The following is a 27,940-nucleotide window of genomic DNA, read 5'->3' as shown; positions in this document are numbered from 1 at the left end:
GTGAAAAGTTCACTCCTGGCACTGTCTGTCTATAGATTCACTTCCACTTCCTCTGACCAGTCCTAATTTATAGTCCTTTTTTTCTTTTGTCCTGTTGCATTCTACCAGCTCACCGGCCGCTTTGTTTTGTTACTTTCTCAGGATAACAAAATACAGCATGGAATGCTGTATAGTAATTCATGGCATCATTTAATTCATCTGTTTTTGGCTTTCAGGGTCGGTGTCCCCAGTGACCAGACACCATTTTCTATTGCAGGCGAGAAAGAGCCAGAATAAGAAGGCATGTTAATTTAAAAAAAAAAAAGAAAAACCAATTTAAAAGTTACATAGAATTGTTCTAACTTAAAGATAATAATGGTATAGTAAAGGGCTTGTAAAGTGCCATGTATGGGATATGTAATGCTGGTTCCTGCACCTATGTTGGAGTCATAACTTCTAGAGAGGAGTACATCCATACAAAGTCTATGATAAGCACATTTTGATATGGGGCTACCAATATGCCAGTATACACATTTAGGGAGATGGTCACAAATGTAATTTGCTTGTAACAGACTTTGCTGATAATAAAATCTAGTTTATGGGCTGTGACACCACTTAAACACAAGCCATAGATAGCACAACAGTTGTTGCAGCACAAATGTCACCATTCTTGCAGCTTTCCTGGGACCGTACATTTGTGACATTTGTTCAACCAAAGATGATCTGCCAAAACGGAAAACAGTATCTGGCTAGGGATCCATTTAGAAGTCCTGTCAGTTGCATTAGTGCAAATTTGCCATCCAAATGTGTGACAAATCACATCACTATCTAGTTTGGGGCTGTCCAGTTTGAGGCCCCCAGGCTGGATGTTGGCCCTCTACATTTAACAATTTAACAGCCCTGATCTAGTTAGTAATCATGGGGTACGGCTGACGCCCTAGCTTTTTCTACTATGTCTTTGGTATGCTGATAACATATTTGGGGTGTGATGTGGCTACTTTATCTTACATACAACATTCATCTGACATGGTCACAGTTCCCATGAATCTACGTAGCCATGCATTACTTAAAAATCATTTTTAACCAACTGTTTCTCCTGCCTGTGCTATAGATATTTTACTATGGCCATTTATGCACATTATATCACTGATGGTCATTAGTGACATAATGCTGGATCATGAATAATGAGGGTGTCAAGTCTAGGGACCTAATATACTATGAACCCTTGAAACAGCAAGCAATGTCTTTCATTTCAGAAGGGTAACAATGCTTCACATTGCATTCAGGAACCTTTTTCCAATTATGAGTTAGGATTAATTATGCCTACATACTGTGCAGTCTGACGAAATAAAAGTGTATTTAAGTTTTACAGTCCATGTCAACTACAATCGACGAGACATGTATAGAATTTGGCTGTGGGAAATTTTTCACTGCACATTAGCAAATCGGAATCTATGGCGTAACTATTTGCAGGCGCTGCTACCACAACATGTTTGATTTTTAGCATTGTTATTTTGTCTGCGAGATGCACAATATGTAAAGATCAAACACTCAATCAGACATAAGAATGTTTTTGTAGCTTTGTCAGCCTGTGGTAATTGAGACTTAGAAGTGAATTGGGAGGGCGAGCTCTTCCTCTTTGAAGCATCACAGTGTGATGTTAGACGGCCCACAGACCCCCCACAGAAGGCATTTTGATCTTGGCTCCTTTGAGATGGAAATCGATTACAGAGCAGGGCCATGTTTTGTAAATCTTGAGATTTTCCAAAGAGGCGCCTAGGCTTTCTGATTCACCTGCCTTTTTATCGTAGCAAGGAAAGACCTGCATGAGGGGTGATAGTCCCTTACAACGGCTGCCTCTCCTACCTTCTTTTGCAACTCTTAGGGGCACTTCTAAACGTTCATGAGGACAGACCTGTATAGCAAAAGACATTACTTGCACATTTAGATGATGATGATAACCCCCCAAAATATGTTTATCATATATTTTAGAGCATATGGTAGCATTACTCAATATAAAAGTATAAATCCTGCTTTTTTGACAGCCTGAGGTAAGATACATATTTTTAGCTTCTTGTATATGCTTCTGTATGGTTATCTATTCATGGAATTTAGACAAAGCAGTATCAGTACTTTAATAATTTCCTACAGTTTTTTTTCCTTTCAATCCCCCATAATCTTGAAAGTCTGAAGGTATAGATGAGAGTTTACCCTTAAATTAAGTTATTATTACAAGCCATAGAAAAAAACAAGAACCCAGAAATTATGTATGTGCCATCTCATTAAAGGAGATGGATGCAGCACCCTGCAAATGTATTTTCCAGGCCACAATATATCTGTACCTGGCCTTAGTAAATGGAATAAGGAAGGGAGTTTAAACTTTTTTTTTCCACAGATGGCATCCAGTAGTACTTATGTGCTGCTATTAAAGGCAGTGATCATGTAGTAAGAGAACTCCATTATTCTTTTTGGCCACCAATTTCCCAATTCCCCTCTCTGGTTAGAGATATACTTAAATGTCTGAAGAAGAAACTACTAAAGAAACCACCGTTTCTATTAATTCTGGGATGAAAGCTTAATTATTTGTACCTGTTGGGTCCCATAAAGTCCCAGATCCCTATAGCTGTGCCACTGGTTGTAGACCCTTTTAATGAAAATTCGATTTAATAGAGCTCTTCTGTCTGATTACATATTAGCTCTAGAAGATTTTTTCTGTGGTCTTTTTTTAAAGGGCCAATGGTGTGCCTTCCCATCTTGGTGTGCTGGGCAAATGCTTTATGAATTCTGAAGTGCTCGCATTCCTGAAATATGTCACCACATCCAGTGTAGATATTACTGGGCCCCACAGCAAAATTATTTTTCAGGCCCCCAAAATGTTTAGCAGTTGACTTGTTTTACCAATATTTATTGAAACTGTGATGAATTAGGGCCTCATGGGGCCCCTATACCTCCTGGGCCCCCTGCAGGCACAGGGTCTGCTTTCTCTATAGTTACGCCCCTAACAGCAGGAGTATTTTTCAAACGGTATGTGACATAACTCTCTAATGTGATTGAGAAGGGATATGGACATTTTGCATGGTAAGAATCTAATAAAGACATGGGGTAATGTGTAAGGAATTTTCAGATATTGGGGTTTTCCCAGGTAAGTCTTTCCAAATTGGATAACACAATACCCTAATTCTGAATTTAAACAATAAAAATCCCAGTAGGGTGGTTTTGCCATCAGTGTATTGTGGCTCAGTTAATATCAAGTACAAGATAAGAAGCTAATTTGTCAAGAATGAATATCAGGAAATGCCATTGCTTTATTTCAGAAATTTGTGGATAATGGGTTTCGGGATGCAAAAATATAACAATCAATAGTCACATTGCTAGCGTGAGAGTGCAGAATTTGCACGTTGTTATTCGTTGATATCCAAGGCTCCCATAGGGGGAAAGAACTTTGTTACTTTATCCAACACGGTGAACATAAATAAATATATGCTTCGATGTTCGGATATAGCTTCTCGCATGAGGTAAAAACAATAAATAAATAATTGTTTCAAATTCATATATAATTGAAAAATAAATAAAACAAAGCTCAGACAACCTTTTTGAAGTCTGCAGACAGATTTATGAGCATTCATTTGTTTCTCAATTACCGCTCATAAAAAAAAATAAGAAGAGCCAGTGTTTCCTATTCACAAACCATTTTCCGCAGTAATTTGTAATGGATTGGTAAGTACTCATTTTAACACATTGCTATTGATTCAGGGGCCAAATCAATCAAATGTTAAAGTTAGTGATGAGCGATTTTTCGCTAAGTTTTTTTACTTTTCAAACTGTCAGGAAAGTTTTAATAAATGTGATTAATATGTAAATTAAACTACTGGAAAGCCATAGTCTTAATGTATGTGTCCCTAAATTTAATTTAAAAGGTAGAGATTGAAATATGTCAAAGAAGTTGAGTTGATGGCTTTTTAGCCTTTACTACTCCTATTCAGCTTTTGTCTAGTTTGAAGTCTTTTCAGTGGCTGATTTGGGAAGATACAAATTTGCATTCCCAGTCTCCTGACCTCCTTGTCGAGGACAACAGCTGTGATAGTTCTGTCTTCCCTTGCCCAAAAGAGGTCACCCGTGCAGTTATAGGACACCCCTTATAGGGGGCAACAACAATCCCATTGAACAATTTATACAAAGACATCTACACATTTTATTGGCACATACAATTCAAGTGAAAATGGGGGGCTGAGCAAATGTAAACATTTAGAAAGGAAACTGGCTGCGGCCAATGAAAACGTATGTAGAACACTGAGCGAATGCATGGGCCATCGAACTGAAACATCTTGCCCTTTAAACTCCCTCCCCCTTGCTCTTTTGTTGTGTATGAATAACCATCAAGTGTATATTGTGCTCTTTATAAAAGGACAATTTAATATTTAAAAGACTGAAAAGTCATGTTCATTACTTGCTTTTCATGGTTCCTTTCTGTTCCTTCCCAGAGCATATTAATAAGTAGCTGCCAACCTCTGCCCTTTGGAAGAACACTGCAAGCCTTTTAAGGTCTTAGGATTCTTTATTTATAGCTTTGGGTTTTGAAAGCCAGAGTCTTGTGGGAAGACCATCATAATAGAGATTTAAAGTGCCCAGTACTGCAGCTATAGTGTCAGAGGCTTGATGATTGGTTTGTTAGCATGCAAAGGGAGGACTAAATTAGTTCCACTGGCGCTGCCTTCTTACACCCATTCACAGCCTCAGGCTATAAAGCGCTGTTCCTCAATAGCTGTGTGCCCACCTACTCCAAGGGGATATAGGTTCACTTGGAAATATATCTATAAGACGAGGCAGACAGTGTTATTCTTAAGTGCAATTTTCTTTGTTTTTTTTTAATTATTTGTAAAATTGAAAGAAAATCAAGACACGAGAGTTCTGCCTTTTTTTAAAAAAAAAAATCTGTCTTTTTATTCCAGAACTTTTCTATTCAATTTCTGTCTATCACTCATTTGAAAAAGGGCTACAGGTGAGCTCGAAACGTCATGTTGTTGTAGATCTTTAAGCCATGTGCAAATAAAGGCTTTTTAGATTATTATCCTGATTGGAGCTGTGTCGTATATTGGAATATCACTCACACCACAACCTGGTGGATAGGTGTATGATTTTAATGGGGTAAGAGCTAACAGATGACAAGTTAAATTACAAACTGGGCTGCTGCAGAACATTGTATTAAGTAATACATTTATTTGTCCTCTGATAAAATGAACCCTAGTATATGAATGTGATAGGTGCATTAGGCTGTAAATTCCACTGGGACAAGGGGCACTTTTATATATGTGCAAATTTTTGCTTCGAAAGTCTCCGCCATACTTTGCACAACTACATCAGACATTATTTAGTAAAGAATACGAGTATTCATCAAAATGTGCAATTACATTTTGGCAAAAGAATGCTGGCTTACTTTTTTAGCAATGGTTCATTAGCGCAAAAATGAATTTTCTCTAACGTTACTTTCTTCCTAGTGAAACTTATGCTTACGTCAGTTTGAATTCAGTGGGTATATAAAGGTCATATGTATGTATGTATTTATTATTGCTGGAAGTGGTCACATTTTATTAAAAATGTCCAAGGAAGCAAAATGAAGACAATAGAGATCTTTTATTGTCCTAGACATGAGCCCGCCCTAAAACAAATGTGGCATGAGCTTCAAATGTTAAAAAAGTGTTAATAAAATATTTTTAACAGTTACAACTTGTAAACATAATCCCCGCATTTGATGTCACTGATATATTAGTGTTGAGGATGTAGCTTCTTTGTATTATTCTGCTAGTCAGAACCTGGCCAGATAGATTTTGGTGAAAAGGAAATTTTCACACTTTGATAAATTAGCTGATTTACTAATTAGCGAAATTTCTCCAGCAACAAGCTAATTCGCTAGCAAAGTGTGTTGCTCGTCTTTTAGCAAACAGGCGATGTCCCTGCGAATTGTCTTTTTAGCTAAAATTCGTCAGAAAAACCACAGTTCGTTCTTTAGTAAATGTGCTTCAAGGAATGACGATGATGGTAATGTCTGTAGAGAGCCATGAGATATAATCTGGCAGTAATGGAAACTTAAAAACCACAAAGTATTAACATAATAGATTGCATATGGTCATAGAATGCCATTGTCTTCATTATCATAAAAGTTTAAATGTGAACTACCCAAAGCTGATGTTACTGTAAATGCCGTTATGTACTTCCTGAACACTGGATCACTTTTGTTTTTGTATCATTTTTATTTTGATCTGTTTTGTATGGAAAAAAATATTTTCTTGAAAAAGCTCAATAAAAAGAAAGTTATAAAAAATGTGAACTACCTACCTTGAGGGTACAGGAACAATACAATCCAGCCTTTTCTCTAGAATGAGAGTGGGCCCCATTTACAAAGTTAATAGAAGAGTACAAAGTGCTAAAAATGGGCTCAAACCATCATGGTTTTGCACCCTGCCCCAGGCACTGCACTTTGAGTGCATGCTGTCAGTACAGCGCTGTCAGTAGCTTTGTATTTATGAGTGTAGAGGTAGGCTTGTAAGTATCCCCATCCTGCCCCTAACTTGCTCATCTTCCAGACATGCAAGTTAGGGTGTGCCAGCAGGTGCATGGTGCTAAGGAGCACTTAGCACTGAGTGCTGCACATCATGCAGGATTTTTAATGCAAGGTGTGGAGTGCAGCATGCCCCTAGCAGGGCCTTTATAAATTAACTCTTATTTATTATATAGATGTACTATAAAGACATCAAACAAAGAGATGTACAACGTTCTTTGAGGGACAAAAAATCCCTTGTAGAATTGGATTACCAACAGGTTGATGCATATTGCCTAATTCCTGGAAAAACTAGAATGAAGATATAATGATCAATTGAGAATTATTATAACCCCAACGTGAGAATTATACAGTCAGTCAGTTAAAGGGCCTAAAAATTTCTCAGGCCTCTGTTGTTTCAGACAATCCAAAAAAATAAAGGGATTCCTTATCTGTTAAGTTCCATCAGTTCTTATGTGAATAAATTTGCTTGCCAATCTGTCATTTTGAGGCATAACAAGCTGGAACTAATGGTTGGAATTTAGCTAATCTTGCTCCTACATGCTGAATGGCAACACACGCCTACTGTGGGGGATATTCGCTAATGTGACAAATCACTACACAAAATATTCTGCTCACACCATAAGTGAAGGAGGTCGCTTTGCCAACTTGATAATATGCTACATATAAAGGCTGCACAGGGGCAGATACCCAGGGCAACCAATCAGATCTTTGCTTTCATTTTTAGTGGAAAGGTGGCAACTGCACTTGCACACTTTAGCGCCAATTTTATTTTATCTATCTATTTATCTATCAATCTATCTGTCTGTCTGTCTGTCTGTCTGTCTTAGGGTTGCCACCTGTGCGGTAATTTGAAGGGCTGCCCAGGTCAAAACTGCCTGCCCAGTTTTCCAATTTAGAAAAACCGGGCATGACTCTCTAAGACTGACACGGCGATCTGGCAATCGCCACGTCATAACCCCACCCCCGACGTCATGGTCCACCCGCTCATCATCCAGGCCCTACCCCCTATGCATCACAGCCCTGCCCCCTGCCCCGGTCACCACCGGGCTAAAAGGTGGCAACCCTAGTCTATCTATCTATCTATCTATCTATCTATCTATCTATCTATCTATCTATCTATCTATCTATCTAGGATTACAGGAGTGCTTGCAGCCACTTATTGACTAATGTCTAAGAGCTAAATTACAAGGGAGATTTTGTAGGATGATATCAGATCAACAGATTGCAGGTTAGTTGTAGTTGCACAGGGGTCAAGATATACAGTAATGAGACTGATAATAAAATCTCATGTGTAAACTACATGGAAGATTTTCCATCCAACGCAAAATGCCCCTCCCCCTTATCATTGCACACTAGGCAGGTGCCCCTTCTGCCTACCCCTTGTTCTGGCCCTGTAAAAGAGAACGCTGCATGCTGTGTCTGCTTCTCCATCCTACGAGATAAAATCTGATGGTGTCTGACAGACTTTTTCCATTCACTGGACTACATCCAACTTTTTCTGAGATTTTTTTGAGATTTTGTGGGATCCTACAAAATCACATTGTGTTGCATGACAAGATTTTGTGGGTCAGACAAAATGAAATTCTCCTGTGTAGTTTAGCCTTTCTCTGTCACTCTTGTGTGCCTTGTCACATCGGGGACCATTAATCTAATTTCATTGAATGTTTTGAGAATAACACCTGTGTAACCCAAGCTTAACATAAATCACTTGTGCTGCTTTTCAACAGTGAGTGAAAAAAAAATATATTTCTGATGTCCTAAAACTGGAAGAATAGAGAAAAGAACATGGGAATTATAAAAATATGTTGTTTTATGACTGATGAGACATTATAGGAAACTGTGGGTTTCTTGTTTTTTATCTGGTTATTGAAATGCTCAGATATAAATGCTGAGTGTAAGATTCCATACCGGGCATGTTGTACTTTTAGCGTCTCTAGAATGTAAATAAACTTTCCATGCATTTCTTTGGGGAACCAGCCAAACTAAAGGGGCTGTTTGATATGCACACAGACCATTTCTTTTCTTGTAGTCACGGCTGAAATATAAAATGGAACTAGGCTTTCTAGGAAATGAAAGAATAAACATTATACAGCAGGTCAGTGCATGTGAAATTCTGAGAGCTACAGAAGAGAAATGTACAAGTAAATTGCATCTTATCTGGGCTAATGCAAAACACTGTACTTTTCATTCAATTTCCTTCTATACCCCACAGGGCAAATTATAAATATATTCTTGCTAAGCTGCGCTGAGATAAAGCAGTGGGGGTGTTTTAAAGTGGATCTGCATACAAAACCATTCTAATATCTGTTTGTACAGCGTTCTGGGTCAGCATGAACATCGCTAATGCAAAAATGAGCAGGGGTGGAAATAGTATTTTGTGTAGTCTGCGCAGCTTTAAGGATCATGTAGTCCAAGGAAGCCACATATCTTATTTTAGGTAGAGGGGCCCAAACAGCAATCAAGCAAAGTGCCCAGTGCTTTAGGGTCAGGGCACACGCTCAGATTCGGGGAGTTTAGTCACCCAGCGACAAATCTCCTCTTCTTCGGGGCAACTAATCTCCCCAAACTGCCTCCTGCTGGCTAGAATGTAAATCACGGGCGTGGTGGCACTTGGAGTGCTTCGTTTTCCGAAGTCGCCCGAAGTTGCCTCACGAGGAAACGTGGGGCGACTTTGGAAAACGAATCGCTTCAAGTGCCATCCCGTCGGTGATTTAAATTCTAGCCAACGGGAGGCAGTTCAGGGAAATTAGTTGCCCCCAAGAAGAGGAGATTTGTCACCGGGAGACTAATCTCCCCGAATCTGAGCGTGTGCCCTGACCCTTATATGTCTGTCATTGACACTGAGTCCAGTTGTAGTATTTGGCATTATAATTTCGCGTGCAGGACTGACATGCAGAGACTGACATTATCTATGCACAATCAGGACCAGCACAAGAAAGCACTTGCCTGGGGATGTTCCCCGGTGGTTTATTAACAAAAGTGTTTCCACTTTTGACTAATAAACCACAGGGGAACATCCCCAGGCAAGTGCTTCCATGTACTGGTCCTGTTTGTGAATAGACATTGAGGAGGGTGCAATTCGTTCCCAGTACAGCCGTGACCGGATGTGCCTGCAGACATTCTATATTGGGCACAGGGATCCTATTTGTTAAATTGCCTGGTAAAGGATGGCATTAGGTATAGGGCTCCAGATTGTTAAAGTACCTGGTATGGATTGGCATTAGGTATAGGGCTAGGGTTGCCACCTGGCCAGTATTTTACCAGCCTGGCCGGTAAAAATTATGGTTGATCCCAATCTTATTAATAGGGAAAAATGATAAATATATAGGAAGTCCGGTATTTTTTTTCCAGAAAAGGTGGCAACCCTATATAGGGCTCATGTTTGTTAAAGTACTTAGTGTGGACTGGTACTGGTACTGGTAGGCACAGGGATACTATTTGTTAAAGTGCCTGGTACAGGTTGGCAAGAAGTATAGAGCTGCAGATTGTTAAAGTACCAGGCATTACATAAAGGGCACCAGGTTGTTAAATGTGCCTGGTTCATATTTGCATCAGATACAGACTGGCATTAGATGCATGTCTCCTGTTTGTCAAATGCCTGCTACAAACCAGTGTTAATTACGTGGCTTCTAAGTGCCTGGCACTGGTTGCCATTAGGTGTAATACTTCTGCTTATTTAATGTACTGGATGCAGATTGGCGTTGGGGACTGGGCTCCTGTTTGTTAAGCGTATGGCACAGACCTGCAATAGGCACAGGGTGCATGTTTGTAAATTGCTTGGCAAAGACTGGCATTAGCTAAAGGGCTGCTGCTTGTTAAAGTGTCTGTCAATGCCAAGCATTAGGTTCTGGGCTCCTAGTACCGACTGGCATTAGCCACAGAGCTTTTGTTTGTTTGTAAGAGCTTGGTACAGACTAGAACAGACATGTTTGGTCCATGTCTGCATCATTTCTAACCCTGGCCATGATATGAAGGTTTGTTTGATATTCCTAAAAAATGTCAGAATGTGCAGCTGTATAAGCTCAAGTCTCTGCGTCACTGTTGATGCTGTGTACTAGATTTATTGATTGCATTTTGGGGAATGAAGCAACTAAACCTGGTCTGGTTTCATATTTATAACAGAAGGCATTGGTGGTATGTTTGACTCATGCTGAGAATTTGTGTATATTCCAGCACTAGAGCAGCCTCTGGTGGAGCACGTGGAAAGTGAAACTTTGAATTCGTAAATGCTTTGATACCGGTATGGAATCCATTATCCAGAAACCCCTAATCCAGAAAGATCTGAATTACAGAAAGGCCGACTCCAATAGACTATTTTATCCAAATAATCCAATTTTTAAAAAAAATTATTTGTAATAATAAAACAGTACCTAGTACTTGATCCAAACTAAGATATAATTAATCCTTATTGGAAGCAAAACCAGCCTATTGGGTTTATTTAATGTTTACGTGATTTTCCAGTCGACTTAAGATATGTAGATCCAAATAACAGAAAGATCCATTATCCGGAAAACCCCAGGTGCTACATAATAATCAATACCTGCATTGATACTGAACTTTATAGTGACAAAGCTCTCGGATACAGTTAATACTGCATTGAATGAGTGTCTCATTCTCAAGAATGTTCTACGCTTGACTGCTAGTATCCTAAATTAACAAAAGGCAATTTGGTGCAGTGCCAGGCCAACCCGGGCAAGCGCCCTAGGCAGCCTGGCAAAGCGCCCAATACGTGCGCATAATGCCAGTGCACATGTGTGAAAAAGACAAGTGCGCATGCGCAAAATAAAGATACTCGCTGGAGCGAGAGATTGCATGCGTCGGCCAGAGCGGGGACTGGACTAGGGGGTAGGACAGGCACCGAAGGTTCGTGCCTGGCGCCCCTCCAGCTTTGCACCCTAGGCACGTGCCTACTCTGCCTACCCCTAGTTCTGGCCCTGATTTGGTGGCAGTAATAAGCATATGACATAGAACTGTCCTTAACAGCTTGGTGTATAGGTTATTAGTTCCATGTACCCCTGCTCTCCTGGTGTACTCCTCCTAGATACAGTTACTGGGGCTCCAAAAATCTGGCTCCAAATGAAAATTGTTAATTATTTTTTATCATTAAAATATTATGCACGTTGGTCATCTGGACAGTGTTACCTTAAATAAATTCTTTAAAAAGCAATTAAAACCAGACTAGAGATAGACGTTCTATTGAAAGTGAAAAGATCCAGCATGCCAGTTGATGGTCAGACATACACCGTTTTATAAATATGCCAGCGGAAAAGCCCATAAGAGTATCCATTTTTAATCTTTAATATTATTATAAGTGTTGCCTGTTCTTTGCCACCTATATCCAATGGTAATATTTTAATGCTTATTTAGCATGAGAATTAACACTATAAATATCATAGAAAGAACTTTAATTTGGCTGATTATCATTGATTATTTTTCCAGGGTCGACCAGGGCAACTTGGGCCCCAGGGTCCAATGGGGCCACCAGGATTTTCAGGACCTGAGGGAGTAGCAGGGCCAAAAGGTGAAAGAGGTGATCATGGATCTCAAGGAGGAGCTGGGCCTAAAGGAGATAAGGTATGTCTTGATCTTGATCTGTTTAAGCTGCACTTTCTTCTATATGCTGACCATATTTGGAACATATACCAGATATTTGACTGTATGATAACCGCTTTTTATGAGATAGCCAATGTCATTATATATTGTATATCTGGGCACATTAATTTTGTAATACAATATGTAGAGTTGCATTTGTATCATTTATATAATCTAGTAACAATAAATACCTGGTAGAACATAGGGTAATCACCCTGTATAAAGTTTTGAATTTCCCACACATCCCCTCACTGATCCACTATCTGAAGATGTTTTGAGCAAGAATAGTGCTAAATGATCAGAACTGAAAGCCTCTTCAATCTGATGAACCTCAATAGGACCTGTATAGACTGACCGGGAAGTGACACAATGATCAAACTGATCTCAACCGAAACATTTAGTTCAAGAACAAGCAATAGAAGTGTATATATGCTACCATGGTGTTACCATATTTAGCCTTCTCAGATGTCCTACAGTTTTTATAATGATAATAATTTTTATAATAATAATAATTTCCAGCAAGATGATCACTACCATCCTACAGGAGTAGTTTTACTACCTTGTAGTCTATATCTAAATTGCTTTGAATGTTTAGAAAACAAAGTAGGGCCACACTTATAAAGTAGTGGGGCTTTAGACACTACATCATGCGAGTGACTTGTTGAGCTCAAGTTGAGATCCAATTTCTCTCCTGTCAGACATCATGGTAGATCCCTTACACCTCAACTTCTCTGAATGGTTCTTCACAATAAAACTCAATTTTCCTCAGATCTGATTGAGAGTAACAAGTAAAATGCTAACATATATATGAAAGGAACATGAATTTGATAATTCAGTGCTGTTTAAGACCACATTCCATATGTTATTATTGATCATTTTAGGGTGTAAGGTTTTATTTTGTTGCTTTTTAAAAGCTAGCGTTTCAACAGCAGAGGGTGGAGCAATGCACTACTGGTTTCATCACTAGTTACCAGTATCTGCATCAGAATTGTTGGTTTAACTCCATTTATGAGATGCCAAAGGGGCCTTATTCTACTTTAATGCATATGGCAAGATAGAATATTATCTTCAAAAACCTTTACTCCATTATGATCTGGAGTTAGATTACCTGTTCACATTACACCAATTTATCAGGTCCTTTTAAATATAAAATACATTGCTTTAATAGAGTTCTGAAATACACTCTTTGTTCCTGATTAATGGCATATATCATATTGTATTTTTCTTTCTTTCTATAGGGCTCAGTGGGAGTTCCAGGCTTTGATGGGAATGATGGAATACCTGTAAGTTCCTTAGCCACCTATGAAATTCAGTTATTTCTAACCTTTTAAGATTTTTCTAATCCAAGACTAAAATTCTGCTCAATTTACATATATTTTGCATCTGAACTCAACAAGTGGTCCACACAAATAAAGAGTTCTAATTTGGTTCAGTATTTGGCCACCTTTTTCAACTAAACAAAAATTGTAGATTTTTTGCTTCCTAAATTTGGATGCATACTTTTAAAAGGGAACACATACTACTTTTATTTTGTAGTGAATATGTTCTTTTTATAACTCAAAATGAGTAACAGCATTGTTTAGAATTGTTTAGAATTCCATTATATCAGGTAAGGAGCTAAACTGCAGTATGAATGACAAATTATGATAATGATGTGTTCTTTTTTAGGGTCATGTTGGACAGGGAGGCCATAGAGGGTTACCTGGACTTGATGGCTGTAATGGCACCATAGGCGATTCAGGCTTTCCTGGTGCTAATGGCTTACCTGGGGGACCTGGATTTCCAGTAAGATGTGTTTATCATTTACCGCTTTTCCGCTTAAACCTACTTAACCTCATTTTGGGATAATTTTGCCTATGAATCACAGCAAACATAAACATTTTAAAAAGCAACTTTAACTTGCCCATTGACCATTCCCAGCTCAAAAAAGACGGCAGAAAATGCTGTATATATTAACAAACTGTACTTTTTATATAATATTATTGTTTATAACTTTTTTTTATAGAGCATTACTCTTCATCTTACTAGCTTTATAATTCAAGGCAGACCTAGACTGGGAGGCACCGTTTGGGGAAATATTTGTGTAGTTTATATCTCAAAGACTAGGGAGCACCATTAACCATATTATCCTAGGCCACAAACTATAATTGCACTACTGATCATAGATCCTCTAAATATGTACAATGTACTGTGAATTAGTCCAGGGAATGTTCGTTGTCTACATTTTATCCCTTAATTTGTTATTTTTCCCTTGGCATGTACCAGCTGACTCTATGATTGTTTATCTTCCTTTTCCATTTGGCACATTCTCTGTTTGTACGTATTTCTTTGCTAATGTAATTCTATTTATGAATATAGGGTCGTACTGGTCCAAAAGGTCAGAAAGGTGAACCTTCTTTTTTTCAAGGTGATATAAAAGGACCTAAGGTAAGAATGTATTTTGCACTTCTGTATATCCACCTGGAGGGTTTTATACCTTTTAGCATCAAATGTATATTTACATATCTTTATGATTTAATATTAATGTGTATCTGTAAAACAAACATTGCTAAAAGAAATCAGTATACAATACCTTAAACAAAAATAATCTGATTTATAGGTGTGCATACACTGTGGACAGTCTACATATAAGTAACAATAGGAATCCTGTGAAAAGTCTGTGTGTGCTATAACTTCCAACAATCTGTGTCTGTCTTGCTTTCTGAGCCTTCTTCCAAGTTAAATCTCTATATAGCTAGGCAACTATGCAGACTGTAGAGGGCAGTGGTTCTTATATGCAGTCAGATTTCAAGAATTTTGTGTTCTTTGCACAATGCCATCGTCACATATACTAGAAAATGTTGTCATTTTGTTATTTTCAGGGAGAAGATGGACTGCCTGGACGAAATGGATTACCTGTAAGAATACCAAAATGATTCCATACTGAGTTATGAAATTATTAGAAATTTCTTTAAAAAAAACGAATAATTAATTATAAACAAAACAAACGTAATACAGTATTTCCCTTTGAATTGTCCTTTTATTACATATTCTTCTACAACTTTACTTTTTGGTGTAAGGCATTAGATGAGTGCTGTGGGATGGTGTGATGCACTAAAGGTTTTTTTTAAAAATCATTGCAGGCACATTGAGGGTCTGTAATATAAACTGTAGAGCAAAAGGTAGATTGGGATCTACCAGTAGACCTTTAGCTGTTGATCAGTAGATATCAAGACACTGCCAACAAACAGCTTGTCTAAATTACCCTCTTATTTCATACTTTTCATTCAGATATTTTTTTATGTTAAGGTTACATAAGAAATATTTGTTTGTTAAATACAACATTATACATTCTCTCATAAATCAATATAATATTTAAGTAATATTTTCCATGGAAGAGAGTGCTAACAATCCATCTTGCATGGATGTAGATCATGATGGGACAAAAAGCACTAAAAGCAGACCTTGCATAAGTAAAGTATGGGCACTCCTGCTGTAGAGACAATAGGGATGTATAGTGTAATGTGCTGTAGAGTCAGGAGAATGCACTCCACTCTTGAAAGTACAGCTAATTCCAATTTATTGAAGTGGTAGTATACCCCCTTGTTCAACATGGCGAACATACTTTTTGTCTGTTTTAAGCATGAAAAATATATGGTGTTTGTTATTTCTTGAGCTAAACAGGGCAAACAAGGATAATGAAGCTACTCCATGTTTGGTCCCTGCAAAGTAGTTAATTAGATAACCAGCACAAAGATAATCCCCTTGCATCACAGGCTCCTGCTAACGAAACAGTCACAACATAGGGTTGGGGTAATATATTGGTAGTCTAATCTACCTCATAACAATTCCCCCTAGTTTGTATTTTGCTCAAGACATGCACATAAGGGAGCACTAATGGGCACAAGATACAAATGGACCCAGGACATAATTCTTACTCTGTGGTGGTAGTAAAGTACGGGGCTGCATTGTGTCTACTTTGCTCTGCTTTGCTTCTTGTCCTGGATTCTGTGCAAGTTACTCACTACAGGTTATACTGTAATCCCCCAGATGCAGATCAATAAGAGGTGCCCCTTAGTTATTTAGCACTTCTCTCCCTGGCATTGATAAATGACCAGTAATATCTCAAAAATACAGAGAAACAACTCTGTAGTCCAATGAGAATTAGGCATATTAATGCAGTTATGTCAAAATGGTTTTCTATCATGAGATCAGCTATTGTTTTTTTTTTATGAACTTAAAGAGGTATTTTGCTCATGTTTCAATATAGGGGCCACGTGGGCCTAATGGAGCAGAGGGTATAACTGGTCCAGCCGGATTCCCTGGCTTCCCGGTAAGTTATGCTACATTTTAGGTGAACTGTCACAAAACATACACAGTAGGCGGTAAGGACCTGTCATATCTGCATTCTGTACCTAGCAATGGATTTTCAATCTGCTGGGATGTGCAGAATTTAGCAAAACCCCAGACGAAAGTGTTTGCAGCCTTGTACCTGGGCATTTATAAATGAGACCCTAAATATAGAATATCCTCCCCCAAAAATCTAGCTACCCATAACAAGTGTAGCAAAAGCAGTCTGTCATTTGAATGGTGTCAAAATCTTAATGTGTTAAAATGTGTATATATATATATATATATATATATATATATATATATATATATATATATATATATATATATATATATATATATATAGCCTTCAAAGTGGACCAGTGCTCCAGAGATTTTTTCAATCAGATATTTTTTATTCAAACATGACTCGTGTATACAACGTTTTGGCCCATATTGTGGTCAAGGATGATAAAGGCCCCAATGCGGGCCGAAACTTTTCGATACACGAGTGATGTTTATAATATCTGGTCCACTTTGAAGGCTGTACATTATATTTGACCGGAGCACCCAACATAAATCGTGGGAGGAAGAGTGCGGATACTTTCAGAACTATTATATATATATATATATATATATATATATATATATATATATATATATATATATATATATATAGATGCAATCAGAAGCACTCACGGTTGTAGTGATCAAAGTATCTCTTTTATTGGAGTGTTACAAGCTACCCCACATCAACGCGTTTCGGTTCTCTCAGAACCGTCGTCAGGATGCACCCAGTGGTCATCACATGATGTATAAATACAAACATCCACCAATTAGTATGAAGTATCAATTAAATATACATGTCAGTGAACAAACACATCATTAAAATGTTAATCACAATTCCAGTGCCCATTGAGAACATATAAATAAGTGATAAAATGTAACGGCGTGTTCCTAAAATTGTCATAATAACGTGAAGCCTGGTGTACCCACCAAACATTGTGCATGCAAGTATGTATGCTAAAAACTTTTTATATAACTAAGGAATTTTTTAAAATAAGCTGGGTTGTCATGGATGCCATGGAGGAATAGCCACTATCCGAGATCAAAATTTATCGAAAGGTGAACACTTGGGAAAACAATAGTGTCGGTAAAAGCTTTGTTACCAACAATGCTGCATACGAAACCCAGCCGACCTACAGATATCCATTCACCTTAAGGTGTAGATCGTCTCAAAAGACAAATTATCAGTCAGGTCATTTTGTATCTATATTTCTGCTGCATGCAAGATGCCACAAATCAATATACATAGCGGACATTTTCTTTAGTCCAAACTTATAATGGTTATTTATAATAATTATTTAGCCTGACATATTGCTTGGATAGGCTCATTCCTAAGGTCATCCCCCCAACCCAGTTTCTAATTCAACATTGCAAAATATCAAAACAGTTATCAAAACAATTTTCAAAGAATTGTGACAAAGTGTCACCATTAGCATTACATCAAACTCTGGTAGAGCCCTCTGCTATCTCTGACCCTTATGCAGTCAGAGGACAAGAAAAAGTGCAAACTAGGATTAAAAAAACTTAACAAAAGTAACAAAAAATGTACTGACAGAATCATATAGAACTAATACGATCTATATAAAGGATGGACAAACATATCATCTAAATAAAGCATATCATCTAAATAAAGCAAGCCAATAAATACATCTCATTGAGGCCCCTCGGGGCTACTGTATCTAGTGTCCGGATCCACTTGGCCTCTTTTTGCAGTAATATTCTCCCCCTGTCACCTCCCCGTTTAAGTGGAGGGATATGGTCTATTAATACACATTTAATGGAGGGGAGTGAGTGTCTAAAACTTGCACAATGTCTGGCAAGTGGAGTGTCCGCTCTCCCTGAGTTCAGAGCAGTACGTATAGTGGATCTGTGATTGTTCATGCGGATCCGAAAGGTTGTGGTACATTTCCCAACATAATATAAACCGCACGGGCAAATGATACAATACACCACAAATTCCGACAAGCAATTAAGCCTGTGCCTGATCTCATACCTCCTACCACTGTGCGGATGGGAGAAATGGGAACCCGTTAGCAAAAACCCGCATGTAATACACCCACTGCATCTGAAACAACCCAGCTATATATATATATATATATATATATATACACACATCATATTAAAGAACACATATTGATGATGGTTTTTATTGTTGTTGCTATTTTTTTAATATATATGTGTATATTTAATTAAGCATAAAAGTGTTTTTATTCATAGTTTTAACCTTTTAATTAAACAAATGTAATACATATGGGCAAAAGAACTAACACCTACAGGACTTTATACATGATTGTTCATTTTCTTTATTTCTTCTTCTTCTTCTGTTTTTTGTAACTTTGAAAATTAATTGAAATATGTTTATATCAGGGTCCTCCGGGTCCACCTGGATTGCCTGGTCCTACAGTAAGTAGCTAAATTGTTTTAAAAACCCTGAGCACCCATGACTTATATGGTAACATATACATCTATACATCTCACTTATTTGTTCAGACTTCACCAGATATTCTTGTTGCCTTTGGGTGATCTATGTAGGTTAGTAATATGTCATGAGGTTGGCATTGTGTTGGCATTGTGTTATGCTATTAGGATGTTTTTGATGAACCGGCCTTCACTAAACATTTGCCGATGTTTTCCAATTACATTACTATTCACTCAGTTTCTTAATTTTACAACTTTATGATGTATAATGTGCCCTCATTACTTTTAACCATGTCTGTGCCAAGGAGCTTGACCAAGGTGGCCATAAGTTGCAGATCTTTTTTGGCAGTTTCTCTCTTACTTTCTGATCAATGGTGCATCTCTGGGCATTCCCTCAATGACAGTTTCCTTTCCATACCCTTGTTCAGTCATTTGGATAAACAAATCAAAGCTATTTTGTTATCCAGATGGATTGTTAAGTGATATATTATACATCCTTTTGGACCACAACCCATGGGAAATATTTCAGAACACTCCAATCTAGAGCTCAAATAAGGCTCTGTGTTTCAGATTATTTCTACAGATATAAGACAGACACTGTATACACTGATCCTGATTTCTAAGATATCTGGTGATATAACTCAACAGCAAACAAGACTTTATTATTTAAATGTGATGACAGAACTTAGAACTTCTTAATATCCAGCATATGGCGTGTATATACTGTAACTCCCATTAATTGGTTTCTGCAAGCTAAATGGATAGTAGGATAAAACAATCCTGTCTACCAAACAGAATGTTTATACGTTATAGCATTTACTATTCCCACAGCAATACCTAACTAGCAATTATCAAGCCATCCTCTATTTCCAGGACAAAGGGAAAATCAGCAAAGGTCTGGAGAGACAATGGATACTTTGTCACTACCAGTAAAACTTAGCTAGACACCACTGGGGACTTGCCACAAACATTCCTCTAAATTTGTCCATAACTGTACAGAGAGCTACTATACAACTATACTTTTACATAACATAATTCAGAAATTTGTAAGGGTATAGTGGCTGTAAATTGAGTTCCTTACATGTACAATCATTTTTAGATATTATTTTCCTAGTATATACACACAGTACACTTGTAATTTCTTTTTCAGGGAAACCGCGGTGTTGGCTATTATGGAGAGAAAGGGCATAAGGTAATGTGTTTCTAATCTGCTTGTGGTTTTTCTGTTTTTTTTTGTGAGGGCAGAAGAAGAAACCTTGTAGTTTTGACCTCAAATGGAGATAATACAACACAACAGTGGCATAAATGTGATACTTTTCAATAGGCACCTGCATCGAAATATTACAAAGCATGATTTCAAGATGCTAAAGACCCTTCTTCAGGCTAAAGTTTTACAAAATGATGCAGAATATACTTGATATAGAGGTATATCTAGTTATAAACATCTAGATATTTATAACTAGCTATATCTCTATATCGAGTACATATATCTATATAGATAGACTTATATAAAATAAACATTTCAAGAAATTGTGGGTCTTGTGCAAAAAAGATCTTTAGTTTTATTTGCATTATTGGTATTAATTGTTAGCACTGGAGCAAAGATAGTTGAGTCGGTTCTGTTCTGTGCAAGAACAACTCTCTTTAATGCTTCCAGCTCCAGTTGTTGAAGCTTAGAATATTGACCTGGATTTACACAGATCAGGCGCAATTCTTATTAGAGGATCCTTTTTCCTTCATTGGATGTCTGACCTTAGAGGGCCGATAAATAGATTTGTTCAATGTGTAAAAACATATTTGTATATTTATGAGTTGTTATTTGAAATAGGGAGATGTTGGACCTCCTGGTCCCCCAGGGCCAAGAGCATCTACTGGGCCAGTGGAGTTTACTGAGCCAGCAAAGGGAATTCAAGGAGACAAGGTAACTTACTAAATCAACATACAAACTGTAATTTAAAATGTATATATATCGCTTCTTATGACATTGCCATAAGTGAGAGACATATGTGCATACTGTTAATTTTTTTATTTCTCAGTGACCAAACCGAACCTGACCAAAACTCAAGTCCCTATATAGCAAGGACCCCACAGTAAGGCCCATCCCAAACATCTAGGGGGTTATTTATCAAAGGTCAAATTGAAGAGTTTTATATACCTCAAATGAACTCTCAACTTGAATGGTTTCTAATTTTTTAAAAAAAACTTGAATGGGAAAAACTTGAATCAAACGAAAACTCGAATTAATCGAGTTTATGGCGGGAAAAAACTTGAATCGATTGAATTGAAGTTTTCGGGCATAACCCTCCAAAAAACTCAAACCTCGTGGAGGCTATTAACATCTTCAAATGGTTCAAGGGACCTCTGCCATTGACCTCAACAAGTTTTAGATGCTATTTTTTCAGATTAGAGCTATTTGCTGGCCGGGGTATAATAAAGCTTGAAAATTCAAGTTTTTTTTTTTTTTTTTTTAAAAACTGGAAAAATCTCTTTCTTTCTGTAGTTACCTTAATGCATCATACCTATTACTTTGACTAGGTTTTCTCTATTCCTATTATTAATAACAAGTATTAATTAAGCACCAACATATTTCTTAGTGCTGTACTTTTCTTATGCATGTATCTGTTTGTCACACTTGTCTTGCATCTATATGTTCCCTTTGTGTATTCCATGTTTGCTGTCATTTTCTGTAAAGATTTCTGCTGCTTCCATTCTGGTTTATTTATATAATCAGCTTTGCCCTGTATTCTGTAGCTTCCTTTGCTCCCTTATTTGCTAAAATACTAGTCTATCATTTGTACAGATCCCCTTCTCTTGTCCCCACCTGGCAGTTGCCCTAAGTATGGCTAAGAAACTTTCCAATATCAATTAAAAATTCTGTACCATTTCTGTAATAATCGAGTTCCTCTTCACTATCCCCCTCTCAGCAATCTGTCTCTCTACATGCAACTTTGTGTCAGAGTTGGTTGTATAGTGAACATCATTGATCTATGCAAGTTTAATTTATAGTAAGTTTTTCTTGATCAACATAGATCTGAACAGTAAACAAATATAAACTGAATGTCATTTTTTTAATAGGGTGATAGAGGCTTTCCAGGGGTGCGAGGGGAGTCGGGATTTCCTGGCCTTCCGGTAAAGTATTTAAAATTCTTTAACTCTACATTTTCAATTCAACTCTACATTTATATATTTATTGCCACTTGGCTTAGACCAACACAGCTACACGTTTGCTTCTTGTTCTGTTCTGTAGGGATTTGGTTTCAGTGGAGAGAAGGGTGAAAAAGGAATACCTGGCCTTCCTGGCCCAAGAGTAAGTACACTTTAATTCTGCACAATTTTATGCTGTTGCGTGACACATATCTTCAATATACCTTTGCTACAATTTGGAAATGTGTCAGCAAGTATAGTTTTGAGCCTAATATCCATTTAGACAACAAATGTCTCACTGACAGCTAAAGGCTTTTGGGTGGGTTCAAAACATTTAAGGCATTATGTTATCTTATATTTTGGGGGAAATCACAAAATATCCCCTTTACAGCTGCTCACTGCAGTTAGTTTCCTTACTTCATTCCAGTTCATTCCTTTTTTTAGGGTTTTCCAGGACTGGATGGATCCAATGGCTATCCCGGCAGGAAGGTATATCTAAACTCATTTTGTTTTTCAAAGCCAAATCTAGTAACTGATCTGCAGAAAGTTAACATATTTGCTAGATTCTGATTTTAAAGGAGAACTAAAACTTAACTAAAGAAGTAGACAGAATTGCTGTACATTATGTTTTGGGCTTCTGTACCAGCCCAAGGCAACCACAACCATTTAGCAGGGAAGATCTGTGCCTCCAAAGATGCCAGAATAGCTCCCCATCTTCTTTTCAGCTGTTTCATTGCACACGCTCTGTGCTGCTGTCACTTACTGAGCTTAGGGACCCACTCACAATATACAGTACACAATGAATATAAATGTCACAATATAAGGCACATAAATCAGTGCAACTAGCATCAGAATTTAATAATCAGTCCAACCCAGTCCCAGTGCTCGGACTAACCCACATTCTGGAGTTGACCAACTGCCGAAAACGATAAAAGGCCAATATTTGTAAACAAAGAGAAAGAGAAAATTTGCCAGCGCTCGGTTTGCCTTTAAAAAAAAATAATAATTACAAAAAATGAGGTGTTAGTACCACAGTTTGGCCAAAATATGTAAGCTCACATGCTATGTCAAGGCACCTCATAGTATGTGAGTCCTACATTGTTCGTGAGCAATATAAGTTTGTAGTACATTTAAAATCAAGTCCCCCAGCAACCAGTGTGGCTGAGTAGTAAGACCATTGTGCACTTACCCTTAGCTCACGAGCTCTAGTGGGAAACTGGGAGCTTTTTAGCCCCAGCCAATATACACCTGTGAATAATTTCCTTCCTAAACTATTCACATTTTAGCTATGTAGTGCATTTAAAATCAAGTCCCCCCAGTAAACATGTGACTGAGTAATAAGACCATAGTGCACTTCCCCTTAACTCAGTCAAACAGGAATAGTGTTATCTATTTGATATAAAACTACAATGTTTATGAATCTTCCTTTTCTACAAACAATATGGCAGCATATTTTTATATAAGGGTTGCTATTAAATGTTGCAAAACAAGGATCACATGAGTAAACCTATAACTAATTACTATTAGGGACCGATTCACTAAGCTCGAGTGAAGGATTCGAATGAAAAATACTTTGAGTTTCGGAGTATTTTTTGGGTACTTCGACCATCGAATGGGCTACTTCGACCTTCGACTACGACCTTCGACTTCGATTCGAACGAAAAATCGTTCGACTATTCGACCATTCGATAGTCGAAGTACTTTGCCTTTAAAAAAAACTTCGACCCCCTACTTCGGCAGATAAAACCTACCGAAGTCAATGTTAGCCTATGGGGAAGGTCCCCATAGGCTTGCTAAACTTTTTTTGATCGAAGGATTTTCCTTCGATCGTTGGATTAAAATCCTTCGATCGTTCGATCGAACGTTTAGCGCTAAATCCTTCGACTTCGATATTCAAAGTCGAAGGATTTCAATTCGAGGGTCGAATTTCGAAGTATTTTTTACTTCGAAATTCGACCCTTAGTGAATCTGCCCCTTAATGTTTGTAATTTTACCTTCATATGAATATTTCTATTTTGAACACATTATGTAAATATATACATATGAGGTTGGAGAAGGTAACTGCACCCAAGTGCCAAACTTATATTGCAATTGCACCAGGTCCCTAATCTCCTTGAGTCCACTGCTTTTCTTGTAACTGCTCATAATGGCCCTCTTCTAAAATGCATGCACATGGACACTTATGGATCACCTATGTGCATGGACACTGTTAGCTGTTGAATGCAAACATTTTCACCTAAATTTAGAGGTGCAAAAATGAATTTGTGCCAGTGGCAGGTGCAAATATGAAGGCGCAAGGTACATTGAAGCAAAAAGCCTAGTGCTTTGCATTTTGCACCATTACCCTTTGGTAAATAAACATATTTGTTACTCAAACTGGTATTCAGTTAAGACAGAAAAAAACAACCCACTACTGTTTCTTGTTGAGACGTTCATTTGTGTTTCCACCTTTTGGATGAAAACAAAATATTATCTTGCTGTTTTCATTCAACTGTATTTGATCAAGAACATTTGTATCTGAATTCAGTGTCCCTCTTTTAGACTATGTGGTGTATCATCTAATCCACTGATTGTGTCTTTTACAGGGGCAGCCGGGGTTACCTGGTTTTGATGGACTTGATGGTTTCAAAGGAATTAAGGTAATATATATAATTGGTTGTATATACTGTACTGCAGAAAGTTTAGAGACTAATGGAGACTTGTGGAGACTAATACTTCGATATCTTGCTATCACAGAAATGAAAGATCACAAGAATATCATTATAACTTACAGAATAGATCACCCTAAGGGACAGATGTATCAATATTTGACCAAGTATTTTAGGAATCCACCAAATCCTGGATCAAATTTTTTTTGTGAAAAAAAGTTCAGTTCATTTATAGGGTTTTTTGTGATTCAAATGTTTCTTTAAATCAAATTGTGAATTTAAATGTCTGAAACTTAATTTTGAGGTTTATTAAAAATGTAAAAACTCAGATAAAAAAAAAACGAGTCATCTAAAAGCTGGTGAGATGATGTAGAAGTCAATGGGGATTTGTTTTTTTAATTTCAAGATATTTTTCGATTGAAATGAATTCTAAATTTCACTCATTGAAAATGAAGGGTAGCATGTGATTTCACTGCATTTGAGTTGTTCAATTTTTTAAAATAAATTGAATTTTTATTTTTTAGGGTTTTCTTATTCAAATAAGCACATACACGGGGGGGAATGTAATAAAAGTCGCCAAGAGCAAAACAATTCGCACCAATAAGAATAAAAATCAACATCTTGTAATGTAATATTGTTCCTTAAACTGTTGTTGCATTGCGAATTTTAATTTCGCACTCTTAAGAAGTGCTTTTGGAGCAAATATAGCGACTTTTTCAGTAATTTTTATCAGTAAAGTTTTATTACATTTATTGCGCATTGGCGCAAACTATAAAACTATAATATTCGCAAATGACCTTCCACTGTTGGAAGTGGTGGCTAAACATTTTCCGGGTTCGCAAAAGCTATTTAAAATTTGCGTAAAGCAAAATTTGATCACACAAAGGCATAACTTTTCCCATTGCGAATAGTTTTTCCGTTACCGACTTTTATTACATTCCCCTGATAGATTTTAAAGTTTTTGAGGTTTTTTTAATTTAAAAAAAATAGAAAATTAGAATTTTGATAAACCTGCCCTTTAGTCTCATGTGTAAAATATTAAAAATAATCATTCTTTTGGCCAAGGATACCCTGTTCCAGGCTTTGAGGAGATGTAACTGCATTTAATTTAATATAATGGAGTACAAATGAGTAAAAGGCATATTTATAAAACAAATTATAATGTGGCATTACCATTCACCACATATTAGGGCTCTTTTATCATGCTTAAGACAGTCTGCAAAAAAAAGACTGCAATCAGCCTCTATATACTGTGTTCATTTAAATGCATGTCCATATCCACCCTGACCTAAAGTTCACATTATCTCTGCATCTTTTGTTTCCCAAAATCAATGATTACCCTAAGAATAATGTGACATTTTATATAATGCTTTTTATGGATTATTCCTAAGGGTCAAGTGGGAAAAAACGTTCTGCCTGGTTGTCAACATTGTGAAAACTAGGCAGAATTCTACTCAGAGTGATACAATAACATTCCCCAATGGGATTACTGTGTCACAAAAAGCAATTGCGCCCATCCTGAACATCATCAACACCCCAGTGACACTGCCCTACTCCCTAGATCATTAAACTGACCCCCTTTACCCAATTTTAACAGCTGGCAAAGGTGGCAACCTTAAGTGGGATGCGAATAAGATCATCTTTTGTTATCCCTACCTCCCTCCCTTCTGTATTTTTAAACAATACTTTTTAGATTTCATCTAAAATAACATTCTCTAGCTTCCGTGGTTTCACATTTGTACAATTGCATTTGTTACTCATAGCCTTATCTTCAATTTACTAGCATAGTTATCTTTTCTGTAGGGTGAAGAAGGAGACATTGGCCTACCTGGGACTCCAATATACATAGACGAGGAAGGCTCAGCCGTCACAGGTGCTTGTTACTGAATGCCATATAAACAAAACAGTTATACCTTATTTTGGCCTGACTATACTTACTGTATACTGGCTGTAAGGCAGTGATCCCCAACCAGTAGCTCGTGAGCAACATGTTGCTCTCCAATATTGTTCCCAGTGGCCTCAAAGCAAGAGCTTATTTTTAAATTCCGTGCTTGGAGCAAGTTTTGGTTTTATAAAAACCAGGTGCACTGCCAAACAGAGCCTCAATGTAGGCTGACAATCCACATAGGGGCTACCAAATGGCCAATCACAGTACTTATTTGGCACCCCAAGAATATTTTTTCATGCTTGTGTTGCTCCCCAACTCCTTTTTCTTCTGAATGTTGCTCACGGGTTCAAAAGGTTGGGGATCCCTGCTGTAAGGTGTGCATAGAATTACTGACCATTTCTACGTGAAGTGCTACATGGTTTTATACCTCGTCACATTGATATACTCTGTTGGGGCTAGATGGTTGGTTGGTATGATGTTTAGCTGTTCCAAGGGGTAAAGGTCTGAACAGTCTATACAATTATTATTTAATAGGTATGTTCTCTTCGTTTTAAATTGTATGTTATTGGCGGCCCAATTCTATGCAACCTTTTCTTTGGACTTTATAATTTATTTATTTTGTATGGCTTTTGAATTATTAGTGTTTCAACTTTGCCTTTTTCCAGCTTGCAACTGAACATACTATTTGGTGGTTGCAACTGAAAACAGATAGACTGCAAGGATTTCAGTTATTATTTTGTTGTCTGTATTTTAGTATTCTTCTTTAAGCCTAAAATATCTGCTGTATAGTCGGTCTTTGTCTTTTTATATTTATATTAGGCCCACCAGGAGATGCAGGTTCTCCTGGATTCCCTGGGAGTCCAGGAGATGAGGGTATTAGTGGGGCACCAGGCCTTCCCGGTCAACCTGGTTTACCGTCATTTGTTAGAGGTAAGTGACATTAATATAAAAATTTTGTTTCATCCTAGTGAAAAATAAGTAATTTTCATGTTCATATGAGGATGTAAAAATTGGATTATAACAGCAGGGAACAGATGTTCCCTGTTCAAATCACAGTTCTATGAGTTAGTGCCAGCATGGTTTTATGCGCACTAAATTTTACCAGACAAGTTTAAATGCCATTTAGGAGGAGGTGAGCAGAAACTTAGACATTTGAATGACAGTGGATGCTAAAGCATTTGATAGAATATCAAATAGAGAGTTACTTAAAATTAAGTAAATTAAGGAATATTGGCCTATATATATATGTGTTATTAGATAGAGAGGTGGCTGAAGGATAGATTTGAAAATGTTATGGAAAAATATGGTGTTTACCCATCACAGTTTTTTTTTCCGCTG

At 37.4% G+C, this 27,940-nt stretch overlaps 1 protein-coding gene across 3 annotated transcripts in view; it reads left to right on the top strand.

Moving 5' to 3' along the window:
* The window catches only part of col4a6.L (collagen, type IV, alpha 6 L homeolog), a 136,428-nt gene that overhangs the window by 77,499 nt on the left and 30,989 nt on the right, over positions 1–27,940 (top strand). For all 3 annotated transcript variants that reach the window (XM_018229833.2, XM_018229832.2, XM_018229831.2), the window contains exons 5-19: positions 11,978–12,112; positions 13,369–13,413; positions 13,799–13,915; positions 14,489–14,557; positions 14,992–15,027; positions 16,380–16,442; positions 18,872–18,907; positions 20,073–20,114; positions 20,751–20,843; positions 21,998–22,051; positions 22,170–22,229; positions 22,511–22,555; positions 24,652–24,705; positions 26,518–26,587; positions 27,422–27,532. In XM_018229833.2, the coding sequence (XP_018085322.1) occupies positions 11,978–12,112; positions 13,369–13,413; positions 13,799–13,915; positions 14,489–14,557; positions 14,992–15,027; positions 16,380–16,442; positions 18,872–18,907; positions 20,073–20,114; positions 20,751–20,843; positions 21,998–22,051; positions 22,170–22,229; positions 22,511–22,555; positions 24,652–24,705; positions 26,518–26,587; positions 27,422–27,532 (1,030 nt within the window). The remainder of the gene's footprint in view (positions 1–11,977; positions 12,113–13,368; positions 13,414–13,798; positions 13,916–14,488; positions 14,558–14,991; positions 15,028–16,379; positions 16,443–18,871; positions 18,908–20,072; positions 20,115–20,750; positions 20,844–21,997; positions 22,052–22,169; positions 22,230–22,510; positions 22,556–24,651; positions 24,706–26,517; positions 26,588–27,421; positions 27,533–27,940) is intronic.

The sequence above is a fragment of the Xenopus laevis genome, chromosome 8L (assembly GCF_017654675.1).
Source record: "Xenopus laevis strain J_2021 chromosome 8L, Xenopus_laevis_v10.1, whole genome shotgun sequence".
Taxonomy (NCBI): domain Eukaryota; kingdom Metazoa; phylum Chordata; class Amphibia; order Anura; family Pipidae; genus Xenopus; species Xenopus laevis.
This window is presented reverse-complemented; position numbering and strand designations above follow the sequence as displayed.